Genomic DNA, 17,576 nt, shown 5'->3' with positions numbered 1-17,576 from the left:
TGCTGTGGTGGTGCTAAGTGATGCTGTGGTGATGCGATAGATAGATAGAGTGCAATAGTCCGATAGATAGATTAGATAGATAGATAGATAGATAGATAGTGAGGGCGATAGATAGATAGAGTGTAATTATGTAGAATATAATTATGTGGCACTGAGTGGTTTTGTGTGGAGTGTATGTTGATTTTAGTGGCGTGTAATTATGTGGCATTTAGTGTTATTTTGAGTGTATCTTGCATTGTAATTAATTGGCACTGAGTGTTATTTGGAGTGCATGTGGCATTGAGTGTAGTGTAATTATGTGGTGTGTAATTATGTGGCGATGAGTGGTATATGAAGTGTGTGTGGCATTGAGCGCTGTGTAATTATGTGGTGTGTAACTATGTGGCACTGATTGGTTTTTGGAGTGTCTGTTGTATTCCGTGCATTGTAGTTATGTGGCATGTAATTATGTGGCTCTGAGTGGCATTCGGAGTGTATGTTTCCTTGCCTTGTATTTCTATGGTTCCTTAAACCCTTAGAGGCATTTCCTTTATTTTAACTAAAAGGATGGTAGTTAAATGGTGTTTACGGCAGGATAGTCGTTAAATGGTGGCTACGGAGAAGCTGTGTGCTGAAAGGCAAAGAGAACACGGGCATGAAAGTGAAAGCGAGGATGAAAATGGAATGAGTGTGGCAGGATGGTCGTTAAATGGTGGCTACGGAGAAGCTGTGTGCTGAAAGGCAAAGAGAACACGGGCCAAAGCTGGAAGAAAACACGAGATGCGAGAGGCATGTGTGTGTGGCAAATACTGGTGGGGCTCAGAGCATTCTGTTGCTGCCTGGATGCCTGTGTGTGTGAGCAGTGGGGCTGTGTGTGTGAAGTGCCTAAAGTTGCAAGAAAACATATGGTTATTTAAATCCGTAGACGCAGAATTAATGGAGCTAATGTTATCGACCTTAGAAGGATGAAAAGGGAATGAGCCCGGCATATGTTAACTTTGTAAGCGCAGAAAGCATGCAGGGCAAACTTATTATTTTGGTTGTTTGAGACTCAGATCTGGGCAAAGCTGCAAGAAAACACGGAGGGGGGAGGGCAGGCTGTGTGCTGAAAGGCAAATAAGACGGGTATGAAAGTGAAATCGATGGATGGCAATGCGTCCGTGAGACTAGCCCTGTGGTGGGGGACGGACAGTTGTGAGAGGCGCCATGAGGAAACAATCTCTCGGCATGCTGTGGTGGGGGCGGGGGAGCGCATTCCAGGCGGGGGAGCGGACCCTTTGAAGTATGATGCCGAGGCTGTGGCTACACGTGCACGCGACAGTGGGCTGAAGCGCTTCCCCAAACGGATTGCATGGCGGCACGATGCACGTGATTGTGCGCGTGCTCGCCATGCAATCCCCTTTTGGGAGCACTTTGAAATGCCCCTCTTACTAGAGTCTCGCATTGCGATTGCGTAAACGCAATAGCTAGGCGAGACCTAAAAAGGACTAACCTCCCGAACAACTGGGTTCGTATCGCCCTATCAGCCTTTTAATTTTGTGATTATAAGCTCTTCACTAAAATGCAAGATTTACCCACACACACAGTCATCATCAGTGCAAGCTCCATTAGCACACAAAATCAAACAGCACAGACAAAGCAGTGCAAGCCCTTGATCATACACCAACTCTGAACATCTTTAGGCCATGGCGATTGTTGATGCTTGAATGAGGTAGGGTGTAAATACCTGCCCCAAAATTAAGAATGCTGGTAGCTGATGTGAGCAAAGGAGGCATCTGTAATGGGAAATTAGGTACTTCTTCACTTCAGAGTTTCAAAAAGGGTACCAAATACTGCATTCTGCTGCACAAACATTTGCTGAAAAGCTGCATGTTCTGAAAGGACACTCTTGAATCATTTTAGTATTCCGATGATGTTCGATCAATACTAACCCTACCCTCCTGTTTAAAAAGCCAAAGATTATGCAGGCAATTCTGAAAATGCATTTCAACTGGCCTATCCTTTGCTTTCCTCTCTCTTCAATACTATATCACACTTCCATTCATTTTTCCGTTCTGTTCCTTCCAAGAAGATTTGTAATGATATGTTGTGACAAATAATCTCCTTGCAAGGATCAAATATAGAAGAATTAAAATAATATGCATGTATGGCAATCTTGGGTAATTAACAACAATGTTGGATCTACTTAATGGGCTCACACAGCAGTACTAACGATCAGGTAACAGACGTTGCAGGTTACGACTACTGACTAGCTATACGAGTCATACAGGCAAAGGAACACAGACAGCAGAACAGCAGTAGCTCGTCCTTAAGGGCGGTGGGGTCAGGCAGCCAGGTGCTATATATGCACTAAATGTGCAGGCCCCTGGCTGCCTGAGCTGAACTTTGCTGGGATGAAGATTCACTGACCTGTAGGTGTGATCTCCTCAACCTGGCAAAGTCCCTTGAGGTCCTCTTCCTCATGATGAATGGGAGCATCACTAATAGCTTCAGACATGGGCTCTTCAGTTTTAAGCCCTGATGTGCCGATGGCAGAGCACCATCAGTGACCCCATTCCACTCTGTGACACCTAAGGGACTGGAGCCTCCTCCAATTAGCTGACCCATAACAAGGTCAGCCAATGAGAGCAGGCGGCGGTCCCAAACCTCCAGGTACCTCTTAGGCTTCATCCACTTCTCGGGATCACCACTGCAGCTGGTACATTTTTTTTTGTATGTGTGGTATGTGCATGCATTGTGTGAATGTATTTACTTGTGAATGGTGGATGGGTGTGCTTGTGAATGGTGGGTATATGTGTGCATCCTTGTGAATGAATGTGGGTGTTAGTGAGTGTGCATGTAGATTGGCGAGTGTATATTTGTATGTGTGTACGTGTGTGTGGGGTCTGCCTGCACCCACTCCTGCTTCAATTACTGGCCTACCCACAGAAATTGCCAACTTTTTCCAGGGACAGCAGTGCCAGTTATTGGCATGGATACATACAAGATGCATTTGAACCACTATGGCAGGATCAGTATTTTATCAGGGGTGACATTCTGTTCATGTCTAGAGAATTACCATCAAAATGCCAGCCATAGCCATCGTGGAGGCCATTTTGAATTGGCTTTAATATGACAGCCACATACAAAGTAGTAGGTTATTGATGCCCACCATGTACCAGTAATTACCTATTTATTTCAGTGTCAGCCGGATACAGGAACGGTATCAGTCTGACACTGGAAATATGCCAGAAATTACCAGCATTATCCTGGTACTAGCACTTTACCAACCATGAGCACCATCATGCTACGGATGCTCACAGTATGCTGGCAACTGCTCCATGTATAGCAATGCTATTTTTAGTTCAAGGGTGAGCACCATCATGCCTTGAATGCCCACCACACAATAAGAATGACTATTACCATACTAGCATTATACTGTGGGAATTATCATATTAAGAGTGCAGTGTGCTTGACACGACCACTGCTGTGACTGGCATCACAGGTGCCCACAATATACTAGCTGAATTGCCGTCATTATGGTTGGGCTAGCATTTTGTCAGTGGTTGTCATCGTAATGCCACTGATGTCCATAGCATACCAAGAATTACCACTATTATGCTAGCGCCAAGATTAGGACTTGTTTGCACCACAAGTCAATTTCACGGCTTCGCTTCCTGAAAAAGTCATTGGAAAAGCGACGACTACCCAGCTTAGTACATTTATCTGAACCAATAACTTACTCGACCCATCTCAATACGGGTTTGAAGGGGAACATACCACTGGGCTGGCTCTAATAAAATCAACAGAGGAGGTGAGGGATACTGATCATGTTAGATTTGTCAGCAGGGGTACAAGGTACTGCTTGGAATATCCTGCAGTCCTTCCTCTCTGAAAGAATGCAAACAGTGGAATTGGACAACAACAGGTCAAAGCTGTTCTCTCTCCCATGTGGGGTGCCACAGGGCTCATCTCTAAGCCCGACGCTCTCTAATGTGTATGTGATAACTCTGGCAGGCTTGATAAGATCCTTTGGCTTCCAACTTACCTCCTATGCGGATGACACCCAAATAGTGTTGTCACTTAGGGATGGGGAAGAGAAGGAAACAGGGGCGTGCTTTCACGATTGTATGAAAGCCATTTCATGGTGGATGTCGTCTAATTGCCTAAAACTAATTTCAGGCAAAACAGAGGTCATCATGTTTGGGAATAACCCTCACATATGGACGCCAGATTGGTGGCCAGAAGATCTGGGTATCTGCCTCCTCCCACGAGGAAAGCAAAAAATCTGAGGGTGATAGTGGACAACAAGCTTTCGTTTTGTGATCACATAAGTACGGTGGTCTCAGCATGTTTCCTAATACTCAGTATTATAAGAAAAATAAAGCTAATAAATGCGGACAGTAACATTTACTCTAAAATACTAGCGGTTTGACAAGCTGGGGTAATACATAAAGTCATATTACCAAGGCAACATGGATTCATCCCTTGGCGAAGTACCGTAGATCATATTAGGAGAACTATCTCACTATTTGATGCAGCACATATCACTAGAGACCCCATAGCACTAATTTTACTTGACGCAGAGAAAGCCTTTGACAGAGTCTCCTGGCCATTTTTATGGGAGTCTCTGTCAAGGGTCGGGATAGGCCAGCGATGTATACAGGCATTTAAGATGTTATATTTTCAACCCACCGCAAAACTATTTTTAAGTGGCGCACTTACCGACACTTTCAAGATAACTCACGCCAGGGATGCCCCAGCTCACCTCTTCTATTTGCCGTATATATCGACCCCTTCCTACGGGTTGTGGAAGCCAACCAAAGGATTAGCCACATCACCACTCAAGGGTAGAAAATGAAGGTATAATCACACTCTGTTTTCAGACAAGCCAATAGAATACCTCCTAGGGTACATACCCACACCTATTGAACTCATAATGGGCAAAGATGCTTGGGGATGGGCTTGGAGGTTTTTGAATGAATCGCATTACAAAAAGGTACGCTGTAAAACGCTGGCTGCTGGTCATAAAGTAATGAAAGCGGTTCGTAAAATGCTAGGACTAGGCCGCTTGAACTATTAGTCACCAATTTATAACAACTCTAACCTGCCCGAAATTTTTAACGACAGAATAAGTAAAGGTTGGCATGATAAAGGCCTGGCTAAACTTGGCGATTTCTGTTCCCTCACCGATATAGCTTCCTTTGAAACCCTGAAAGAACAATACAATTTAAACTGGAGGGATTTTTTCAAGTATCTGCAAATACGCGACTTCCTAAGCAAAAAATGTGGCGGTCCACTAGGCTTTATTAGTAATCCCCTTATAGATAATCTGAGGCAGAATCATCCATCTATAGGAACTGTGTATAACTCCCTCAATTCTCTAATGCCGGATGACTTGGGACTGCGGGCTAGCAAGTGGAAAGAGGAAATAGATATTTCAGAGGATCTATTTCTTTACTCAGCTGAACTAGCACAACATTTTTTAATACCAGCACAGCTTCAGGCGCAATACTATAAAACCTGCTTTTTGCTTTACTATACGCCGAAAAGGATTGCTAAATGGGTAACAGGGAAAGGGACCTTATGCCCCCGATGTTCTCTGTATCAGGCTGACCTCGATCATATGCTTGCCTCCTGCGCTTCCCTGAATAGCTTAAAAATGGAAATAACTAAATTTTTTAGAGAGGTGTTAGGGAGGGATGTAAGTCTTTCATCAGCCCTAATCTGCCTTGGGGTAGATCAGGAGAGCCAAGGGAAGCTAGGATATCAGCTGATTTTCATAGGTATGGCTGTATATCGACTTTCCTTGGCCTCAGCCTGGCTAGATCCATCCCCCCCTGGTTATCATCAATGGTTAACACGACTAGTGGCGATCTAGAACTTCGAAAAAGCTAAATATGGGAAAAGAGGTTTTCGGGCTCGCTGGAAAGGTGCAAAGTTCTGGGAACCACTGACCAGATGCCTCGAGAGATAAGAATAGGTGCTTAAGCCATATTCGGCAAGATACTCTTTAGCACCCCCGGCATAAAACTACTAAACTGTGTCTTAACAGATGGCCAACCCTGGGGTGGGTGGGGAAGGGAGGGAGGGGGGTTTAAAAAAATCTATAAAACCCTGCATGAGGAAAATGTTAGGGAAATGGTATTGGCTTAATGGCATGTGGTATTATGAACTATGTTATGTTATGTTATGTTATTTGTTTTTTGTATAGCGCACGGATGCCGCAGCCAAGAGGCGTCCCGGCGCTTTTGGAGACAAAGAGACATAACACCACTGAGATAAGCCAAAAAGACAAAGACTAAGCTGTAGAAAATAAGAATGTTTTTATAGCTTTCCTAAAAGGGAGCAAATCTGGGATAGAGCGAAAGGAGGCAGGCAAGGAATTCCAAAGGGTGGCTGCCAACACCGAAAAAGAACGTCCACCTAATCTCGCTTTTTTAAAACGCGGAACGATGGCTAAATTAGACCCTGCAGAACGAAGGGTTCTAGAAGGAACATAGGGCTGGATGATTTGAGTGAGAATAGGAGGGGAGGCCAGCTTGAGAATTTTAAAAGTTAAGCAAAGAGCTTTAAACTTAATTCTCTGACCTATTGGTAGCCAATGAAGATCTTGGATGGTACTACGAACCGAGACAAACTTAGGAAGGCCGACCAGCATCCTGGCCGCTGCATTTTGAACCCTCTGGAGGCGAGCTAGTTCTGCCTGATTAACGCCTAAAAGCAGAGAGCCGGCATAGTCTAGCCTAGTGAGAACCAGAGCTTGAACTATGATCTGTCTGGTATCCGCATCAAAAAATTTAAAAATGGGCCGAAGGCACTGCAGAGCACCAAAACAGATACCAGCTACGCGTTTGGTGTGGGGAATGAAAGAAAGTTTGTCATCGAGCCACACGCCAAGGTTTCTAACTTCGGCTACAGGAATGGGAACAGGCCCTAACTCCGAGGGCCACCAATGATCTCCCCATACCCCAGTTTCCCTGCCAAAGATGATAACCTCGGTTTTGGTGGCGTTAAGTTGAAGTCTGTTTGTCGCCATCCAGCCAGCCACTGCCTTAAGGGCTAACTGAAAAGTAGAGGCATCCATATTGGATTCACCATTAAGTGCCACCGCCAGCTGCGTGTCATCGGCGTATGACACCATGGTGAGACCAAAACTGTGGGCTACCTCCGCTAGTGGCTGAACATACAAATTAAATAGGGTAGGGCTAAGAGCTGATCCCTGTGGAACACCCTGAAGAATGGGGCGAGGAGCAGAGACAAAAGGCGGTGAAGATACCTTGAAGGTTCGGTCCGTAAGAAAGGAGCGGAACCATTCAAGTGCCATCTCTCCTACTCCCGCCTCCTCAAGACGCTGTAAAAGGATATGATGGAAGACCGTGTCAAAGGCGGCACTAAGATCCAGTAGGATCAGTGCCGCCGTCTGACCCTGGTCTAACAATTTCCTTATATGCTCCACCACCACCAAGAGAGCAGTCTCGGTACTGTGGCCCGCTCGGAATCCGTTCTGGGATTTATCCAGTATGTTAGCGTCCTGCAGGTGAGAAGATAAAATTTGGTTAGCGTGAGCTTCCGCTAATTTGGCCATCCAGGGAAGAAGGGAGATGGGTCGGTAGTGCTCTGGTTTTGTGGGGTCAAGGGAAGGTTTTTTAAGGATAGGTATAACAGTGGCCTGCTTCCAAGCAATGGGGACAGTGCCGGTGCTAAAAGAGAGATCAATAAGGCTATGCATGACCGGATAGCAGCATTCGGCAAGTGCCCGAAATTGAATTGGTCTCATAGGGTCATCCGGTGACCCGGATTTAACTTTAATCGTCAGAGCTTTAAACTCCTCTTGCGTGGGGCTAGGGATGACCTGTAGCCGTTCAGAGGTCAGTGATGCTCTGATATTCTCACTAATAGAGAACTGAGAGAACGACCTATAGATTGCGGCCACCTTTTCGACAAAGAACGAAGCCAAATCCTCACAATGAGCCGTGGAATCTATAGAAGTAGTAGCTGTCTTTCTGCTAGTGAGGTCCTTACACACCCTGAAGATAACCTTAGTCGGGTTCGAACTATTCTTTATCTCCAGTGAGTAAAAGGCCGCCCTGGCTGTGCATATGGCCCGGTGGTACATTCTGGTGCAGGTCCTATAGGCTGATTTAAGGCCAGCATCATAGGTTCTGCGCCAAGCGCGTTCCGCTTTTTTACAAGAAGACTTCAACACCTTAAGGGAATCGTTGTACCAAGGGCTGGAAGGGCTTGATCTAGGTATAAGGATGTCTAATGAGTGGTCTAACCACTTACAAAAGCTGTCATAACCACGAGAGACTTCCTTAGGAGGTTGAGGATGGTGCTTCATCAAAAGATGATGAAAGTGCTCTAGATTCAGATTTCTCCAGGGACGTTTGAAAGTGTCAGGAGTGTTGTTCCTAGGGGAAGGAATGTTAGTGACAATATGCGCCTCGATCAAATAATGATCGGTCCAGGCCATGGGTTTAGGCTGGAGTACTAAGATATTGGAGGAAATATTAGTCAAAAAGGGGTCAAGCAAATGTCCACCAATGTGAGTCGGTGATTCTACCATTTGGAGTAATCGAAAAGCTTCAAGATCGGCTAAGAAGCTATGGACCGAGGTGGAAAATGGAGCATCTATATGCATGTTAAGATCTCCAATGATCGTAAAGTTAGCTGTTTTCATAGCTAGGGAAGAGACCACCTCCAGAAGACTAAGACGAAAAGCACACTCGGGACCTGGAGGCCTATAGATTAATAGTCCCGACGAAGTAAAGTGGGGATTTACAGTAATATTAAAATATGCGCTCTCACAACCAGCTATAGTGGTCGGGGTCCAGGCACACGGATAACATGTTTTAACTGCTACCGCAATGCCTCCGCCTCTAGCATTACGGTGAAGCGAGTGCATAATATATCCCACTGGGAGGGCTAAGTTAATAATAGCCGTGGATTGGTCCTGCAGCCAAGTTTCAGTAAAGAAAAAGATATCCGGGTTCTCATCAGTAATCATAGAAAAAACTTCTTGAGAGTGAGAAGCTAGTGATCTCACATTTAGGTGGAAGATTTTGAGGGCCTGGCGGGAAACTGAGCCCGAAACAGAGTCTGGCACTAAAACCATAGGAACTTTGGGTTGGCGACTCACAATTGGCAATGGTGTAGGAAGTTTGAAAGAACAGGTGGGACACTGAAAAGGTCCGCTTAAAGGATCCAAAGAACCATGGCAGCCACTCACCACGCCGCGCAGTAGGCGCAAGCCTTCGGCAGATATCATCCTGGGACAGCCAGAGAGCCCTGCCCTAGCCCTGCCTTAGCGCTGACGGGCGCAGACGGGCAGGACTCTGGCGAGACTCAGGCGTAGGGAAGGCGTGACCGCTGCGCGTGACCGCTTTGCACCAGGCGAGCATTAAATAGGTGAGTGTCGATGAAGAGCGCTAGTGCGCTAACCCCAAACAAAGTAAGGACACTGCCTTCCCAAGATGGCGCGTCACGTGACCCAGGAGCCCCGGAGCCCGGACCCGCAAAGAGCGGTGGTTTCCTCAATTATGTGCGGTAAGGGGGCTGGGGGGTCGCAGCGGCAGGGTTAAAATCAGGGGGAAAATAAAACCAAAATAAACTTAGATACAAAACTAGGATAGGTAAAAATATCGCGAGATGCAATACAGCGCTTAGCCAGTATCTCTACACACACGGTGGTCACCTTCTCCAGGCTGACCCCGTGTCAAAGCTCACCTTAAATAGGTGAGTGTCGATGAAGAGCGCTAGTGCGCTAACCCCAAACAAAGTAAGGACACTGCCTTCCCAAGATGGCGCGTCACGTGACCCAGGAGCCCCGGAGCCCGGACCCGCAAAGAGCGGTGGTTTCCTCAATTATGTGCGGTAAGGGGGCGGGGGGGTCGCAGCGGCAGGGTTAAAATCAGGGGGAAAATAAAACCAAAATAAACTTAGATGCAAAACTAGGATAGGTAAAAATATCGCGAGCTGCAATACAGCGCTTAGCCAGTATCTCTACACACACGGTGGTCACCTTCTCCAGCTATGAATTATCATTGTGAATTAATTGTGAAGTAATAAGTGAATTAATAAGGGTATCATCTTTTCTGATTTCATTGCTGTTTATGTTAATAATTGCAAATTGCAAACTAAAAGTGCTACTTGTAACATTGTTATCATGCATCAATAAAACATTTTTTTTTTAAAAAGACATCAAAGACTACTATTCTAAACGTGAACATGTAAATACCCTTACATGATCAGTGGTATATCAGTAGAAAGGAAATGTCTGGGTGTTTTGGCACATGAGAAGTACATATCAACATTAAAATTGTAAACATTTTTTATCAGATTTCTTTGCTTTTCGTTGCACTAATTGTTAAAGGGTTCATTACTTTGCTAAGTTGTAAACAATTGAAAAAGGATTAATACTTTGATATATGGCAGTCATTTTTCTGGGTTTAGATATATTTATGTCTCTAAATATTGATGAAAAGGGCCTGTTGCTAATACTTACCTACACTGAAGTGAATTGCCGTCCGCATGCCAGAAGTGTATCTTTATCCAAAGTGCACGTCTAAAGATCAAATGGATCTAATAGGGAACCAGGAGTACAAGCCTTCTACATTGGTGAAGGGCCACAGTAAGGGCCCCATGAAAGCCTTGCTGCAGGTCTTGGAATTATGGAATTTACAGCATTACCTACACAGATGCAAATGGTCCTCGTACTTGGCAACAATAGGATACCATAAAAGTCATGGTTCTGGTAATACCGAGGGGTTAGTAACCATTGGACTGGATTATAAATAAATAAAAATAAGCTTTTGCAAACTATACGTTTGCTAATGATTACATGTGTTTATACACACAGGTAAAAACCTAATTAGTCTAACACTTTGCTTGCAAACTTGTTCTACTTTCATTGTAGCTGAATGCCTCCTTGTTGGACATGGCCCTTCTTAGGGGATTTTCCCTAAAACTTTTTGCTTTTTCTCCTCCTGGTTTTGCTGATTCTCTTTTTGTGGCGTTAGGACTCTGCACGCTTTCCCACTGTCTTGCAGTGTGAAAGCCTGTGCACCCTTCCTACACATGCTAGGAAGTGGTGCTTAATTGATGGGTTTAGGTGTTGTACCTGTGAGTGCCCTGTAAAAAGGTTTACCATGTTCCCAGGGCAGGTGCTGCACTGACTAAGAGTGGGCCACAGCACCGATTGTGCTACCCACCAGAATAGCCTTTAAACATGTATCAAGCCTCCCATTGCAGGCCTGTGTGTGTACAGTTTCACGTATGCTCAGGTTGGCATTTCTGAACCAGTAGTCAATGCTGAATGGGCCGTTCACTACCACTAGGACATATCTAGTGTAAGCTCCGAGGGGTAGGGCAAGTGGTAGGGGAAAGGCAGGATAGGTGCACATGTGTGTTCCATGCCCAGGAAGTGAATAATCCCCATGTGAGTTTTCCCTACCTAGTAGGTCTCTTCTTCTCATGGGAGATCTTCTGAATTACTTTTAACTGCAGTTTTTGCTTACAGCAGGGAGTAGCCTCATGGTGGTCCTGGCTGATTCTCTTTTCATGGCCTTAGGACTCTGGGCCCTTTTCCACTGTAATGCAGTGTGAAAGTGCACCCGCCCATCCTGTACATGCTAGGAAGTGGTGCTGACCTGATTGGTTTAGGTGCTGTATCTGTGAGTACCCTCTAAAGAGGTATACTACATACCCAGGGTAGGTACAGCACTGGCTACTAGTGGGCCGCAGCACTGATTGTGCCACCCACAAGAATCACCTCTCAAACAGGTTTCAAGCTTGCCATTGCAGACCTGTGTATGCACATTTGCACTTATGCTCAGGTTGGCCTTGCTAAACCACTGACCAATCATGAGGGTACTTTTCACTACCACTAGACTAGAGCAACTCTAGTGTAAGCTCTGAGGGGTGAAGCAGGAAGCAGGTGGAAGGTAGGGCAGGTACACATGTGTCTTCCCTGCCCAGGTCGTGAAAAATACCCACGTTTGGTTTAACTACCTATGAGGTTTGCTCTTCCTATAGTTTAACATGGGGGAATGGCTAAAATTACTTTAAAATGCAGTTGTGGCTTACGGTGGAGCAGCCTCATGGTGTTTCATTGGATTCGCAATGACAAATCCTCACTTGTGGTAAAGGTGCATTTGTCATTTATAGTTTAGAAATACCAATTGTAGAAAGTAGGTATTTCTCTGCTCTAAAACTATTTGTGTGTCTTGCAGTTTGACTCCAGTCCACACTGGAAGCTGGGGGAGCACATCTGTGCATTTCCCAGGGACATCTATATACATTGGCCATGCAAATGGAAAGACAGCCCTCTGCCATTTGAGGGCCGGGCTGGATAGCTAGGAGGGAGAGTTTTAGACTCTTGGCCTTTGGGGAGCCAGATCATAGCCCCACTGCAGATTAAGATCTGCCTTCCATGGCCCCATGACAGGCAGGACTGAAATTTAGGGGAGACCTCATTAGTTCAAAGGGAAACCCTCCGAACCACCCCCAACTTCAAAGGCACACTTCAGTATAACTACTGGTGCCATACTTCAGCAGGGCAGCGATACACCTGTGGGAACGTGGGACCAGAGATCCTGGAACTGCGTGGTGCACCCTGCCAGAGGAATCTGTTGTGCACAAGGAGCATTACTGCCATTGGAAGGGACAGTGCACCCTTCCTGAATAGTGGCTGGCCTGGGCTGACTACCTGCTGCTGTGTGACACCTCGAAGTGTGCTCTCCAAGGTTTGGTGGCTTGCCCCCTGTTCTCTTGTGGAGGGCTCAGGGACATCAAAGACCTCTTGCAAGGGACCCTCACCATCTATGTGTGACACAAGGAGAGCTGTGCCCTCTTAAGGACCCACATCATCTGCTGGATCCCAACTGGTATCGTGGCGTGAGTATGGAACTAAATATTATGGCTGGAGACCGGATTGCTTAGTAATGCGCCCCAAAAGTATTGCCCGCATCCAAGGAGTGTGGCCCTTGCAGTGTGGGAGCTTCATCACCCATAAGCGTCTTGTTAGATATGAGCGGAATCATCGATTGCCGTATCCAGCATGGACATTTCATCGAGCATGCCTCATATCTCTTGTGCGACACGCTGACTACATGATCATTGCATGTGGTGTCCAATTTACAGGTTGCGACTCTTGGAGAGTAGTGCCTGATTCTACCTTGTGCGGCACTCCTGAACTTGCATCTGTGTGGGTCACTGGAATTGTCAGGTGCGACCTCTATCAGTGCGCACCAGGAGCTGTGCTTCATTTCCAGGGAGGTACGGAATTTGCAACTTTGCTGTGTGTGACCGGTACTGTCTGGTACAACCCGTATCAACTTGCACCAGAAATTGTGCCTCATTTCTAGGGAGGTACTGGGTTTTTCAACTCTTCATTGTTTGTGACCAGAGCTGTCTGGTGCGACACGCATCAAGGCGCACCAGACATTGCGCCTCATTTCCAGGGTGGTGCGGAGGAGCGGACTTGTGTTTCATGGTGCCCGGATTGCCTGGGTGCTACTTTGATTGGAGTGTGTCTGACGGGGTGCCTCCTTCATCCGAGAGGCTCCCCTGCTTCATCCCCCCATTCATCAATTGTTCATTTTGTGCCCTCAGTGCAGTGGGCCAACCGCCCTCTCATCACCTGGCCCGACGACTTTGTGTTGCCAGGTAGTATTGCCCGGATCAGGCGAGGGTGGTGAGAGTAATTGACTGGGCTGAGGAACCCTTCCAAGAGTGGTCGGAAGAGGGTCAAGAGACTGTGTGACCCCCTCGCCCCGTTCTTCCCAGAACTGGGATGGTTCCATAAGGCCATTTTTGATTGAAATACTATTGCCTTCAGCCCGCTTCTGCTCCGCATATGGTCGGTAAACTTCCTGATTGGTGGCCAACTCCCATTTGTCAACTGCCGCCCAATTAGCCCTGCTACCTACACCCATGTCTTCCCTGGAACCCTGACTAAATGTGACTTGGAACGCGATCGGCCTACTACCAGGGGGAAGGATTTCCTTATCTCCAACCGGGGGTATATGGTAGTCAGGGATAGTTGAAGGGTGGAAGAAGGCTTGGGCGGCGGGGTCTGCATGTGCATTATCAACTGACCTGCCGGATATCAGTTGCCCCGCATTACAGGGCCCGCTTCGTGTATGTGCGAGTGCTCTCCATACGGACCTGCCCGAAATCCATGGCACTGCATAGCGGTGCTGAGTGAGTATGTGGAAGTGACTGCATGAGGACTGTCTGTTATTAATTACACCGCGTGGCGGAGTTGCTGTACATGTTGATTCCTTGCCAAAAGAATACTACGTTTGACATTGGTTTTTACCTGTGCCGCCTTGGCCCACGGTGCTGTTTAAAAGTATTTTCATAATCTGTGTGTACATACTTCTGATATTGTTGTCATCTGGGGTACACCCTATAATTGTAAGGTATTGAATTCTAATAATTGCCATGGTGGGCCTAGTTCTGACAATGTTTCGCAAGGGTGCTGGAGTGGGTAAAGTAGAATCTTTCCCAAGTGTGCATACTACTGATGTTACTCTAACACGGTTGGGCCTAGAGCTGCTAGTTATATTTCCAAATGTGATTTATGCTCAGAAATACATGCTGTTCATGTTGTGTTAACTAATGTGCGTGTTGAATACAAACTTTATTTACATACACCACCCGTGAAGTCTCTTTTGTGATGCTCAGTGTATTTATTGTGTGAGAAAGCTGTGCTGATGCTTTACACATTGCCTCTGTGATAAGCCGACTACTCCGTGCCAAGGTACCCAAGGGTGAGCACAGGTTATACAGTGAGTGTAATCACCCACCCCTGATGGGAGTGGTCATATCTCTCTGACTAGGGCTCTGCCTCAGCCACCCAAAAGTGTCAGTTCCAACACTCCTGATGTAATCCTTTGGGAAAGCTACCATTTTAAGATGGTTAATTAGTTCAGAAAATGTATCCAGTCACTCACATTGAGCCAAAATGGTTGCACATATAGGCTAAGTGGCATGAAGCACTCTTAAACTGTAGGTGCGAAATGTGATGCACCTCGTTGCTGAAATCCTATTGGTTCATTGCTATATTACTGCACAACACTTTACCCTGGAGGTGCTTATGTGGTACTGTCCTAGAACATAAACATTGTGACAGAATAAGCTACTTGTGTCATTCTTGAATACAGATAATGCCATTTAAAAGGAAATTCATGTTTTACTAGGTACAATATTTAAAATGGCCTCTTCTGTACAGGCACCGTGCCTACAGATAACAACACATCGGGCCATGTATACAGATTAGACATAGAGCCATGCATTTCGAAATTCGTAACCCAGATACAGAGATGTTTTAGGGCATGGTCAAAGTGTGCAATTGCCCCGGGCCCCCACCCTCCAAGGGTTCCCCTGTGAAACTGAACTTTCTTACTATTTGACCTTTGTCTATTCTACTTCTCTATCTAAATCACTCCCCTTCTGCCTACCATCACCTCTAACTGTCTCACAAAACCAGTGTCATCCTGAGGTTTTTTGGGGTCTCAGGCATTGACCTCTGCGGGGCGCTGTGTAGAGCAATTCTTTACGATTTAAAAGCAATTTCTTTGTGCGTCCAGCTTTCAGACAGCAATAAAAATGGCAAGATAACTCGTGTGCGATGCTAGAGAGAGAGATGCAGTTTGTCTCGTCGCAGTTTTGGTTCGCCATTAAGTAGCGCAGAGGGTTAACATGCCTGCTGCAAAGAACAGATCGTTATTGTATGTTGTTAGCTGATTGGATTACTTAAGCCAGCTTTTACTAATGCTTTGAAACAACTGAAATGTTTGTGAGAGAGGAGCTATAAAGAGATGAGAGGCACTTTTGCCGGGTGGTAGTGAGGGAATTCGAGAAGAAGGCCCACCAGGGGAGGGAGGAAGGCGGGAGAGGGAGGTGGGGAGGGAAGTGGGTCCAGGAAAAAAAGATTGTCGTACCAGGCCCACCAGCGCTAGAGGCGCCTTGGCAGCAGGACTGGTCACACGGCTTTGCTGAAGGACTGCTGATACACAGACGTGTGGAAGGCTGCAACAAGATGGGACCTTCTGCATCCTGCTCACCCATAGCTGATTCCATCCTTCCACACCGGGCATGACCACAGCACACAGGACACAACACCTGGGTGCAGCCATTTCTAGTGTTAGCCTGACTGTGGTATATTTTTTATCATCATCAACATTTTCATCCACTAGATATTTGCACAAATTCTGCAAAGCACACGACTGTTAAACACAATGATCCTTGTGTCTTCTCTTAACTAAACTAAAACAGATTTTAAAGTTTCAGTTTATTAATTGAATTACATTGGGTGGCATTTGTAAAGCACAGACCAGCCAGGGAGCAGTAAAATGACATTTGTCTTTGAAGGAGGTGCCTGTCGGCCATCAGTTGTTCTATATGGAAGAGTATGTTGTACATAGGAGAGCATGTTGTGTGAGGTCCTGTTGATGTACTTGGGCAAATATGTTGTGAGGGCTCCTGTCGATGTTGTACATAAGATAGCATGTTGTGCGGGGCTCTGTTCATGTTGTAGTTCGAATAGTATATTGTGTGAGGTCCTGTTGATATACATGGAAAAGTATGTTGTGAGGGCTCTTGTCTGGGTCCTGTTGATGTTGTACATAAGATAGTATGTAGTGTGGGGTCCTGTTGATCTTTTACATGGAAGAGTAGAATGTGCGGGGCCTGTTGATGTTGCACATAGGATAGCATGTTGTGCGGGGCTCTGTTCATGTTGTAGTTCGAATAGTATGTTGTGTGAGGGCCTGTTGATACGCATGGAAAAGTATTTTGTGAGGGCTCTTGTCTGGGTCCTGTTGATGTTGTACATGGGGTAGCATGTTATGCGGGGTCCTGTTGATCTTTTACTTGGAAGAACAGGCTGTGCGGGGTCCTGTTGATTTTACACAGAGAAGAATATGGTGTGCCGGGTCCTTTCGGGATCCTGTTGATGTTGTACATGCAAGAGTATGATGTGTGGCGTTTCTGTGGATGTTGTACACGGGAGGGTATGTTGTGAGGGCTTCTGTCAATGTTGTACATACAATAGTATGTTGTGCTGGGTCCGCTTGATGTTGTACATGGAAAGGTATGCTGTGCATGATCCTGTAGATATTGTGCTTAGAATATGTTGCATGGGGTCCTGTTGAGGTTGTACATGGGCGAGTATGCTCTGCAGAGTCTGGTTGAAACCAGATTACAAACAACAGGATGTGCTAGGGATAGAGCAGGTAATGGGAACTGTACTCAAAGTCTTGGTTTTGGTTGATTTTATGGTACTAGAATGTTTCTTCTGACATTTCTTTCCTACATTACAGGAAGAATAATATCCATGAATATTTGTCTGACAAGAACTCGGGGTTTCCCACTGAGCTCTTCAAGAAGGTTAACGGCAAGAAGCTCTATACAGATGAACAATTCATGGTAACTCATGGTGCATGCTTTTCATTTCCTTAGAATCATCAACATTTGAATATTTATTTTGAAAAGTAAATACCATTAATGACCACAGAGCTCAAGTATATTTTTCTCTGTAGATGCTTCTACATGTCAGTCCACCCGACTGCACAATCCGCTACTAACACAGTCTGACAGTGCACCAGAAG

At 45.9% G+C, this 17,576-nt stretch overlaps 1 protein-coding gene across 1 annotated transcript in view; it reads left to right on the top strand.

Annotated features, from left to right (window-relative positions):
* The window catches only part of LOC146797464 (protein SSUH2 homolog), a 138,519-nt gene that overhangs the window by 107,460 nt on the left and 13,483 nt on the right, over positions 1–17,576 (top strand). The window contains exon 11 of the mRNA XM_085624490.1: positions 17,289–17,394. Coding sequence (XP_085480616.1) covers positions 17,289–17,394 — 106 coding nt within the window. The remainder of the gene's footprint in view (positions 1–17,288; positions 17,395–17,576) is intronic.

Source organism: Triturus cristatus, chromosome 9, assembly GCF_964204655.1.
Source record: "Triturus cristatus chromosome 9, aTriCri1.1, whole genome shotgun sequence".
NCBI classification, from domain to species: domain Eukaryota; kingdom Metazoa; phylum Chordata; class Amphibia; order Caudata; family Salamandridae; genus Triturus; species Triturus cristatus.
Note: the sequence above shows the minus strand (reverse complement) of the source record. Positions and strands in the feature narration are given on the sequence as shown.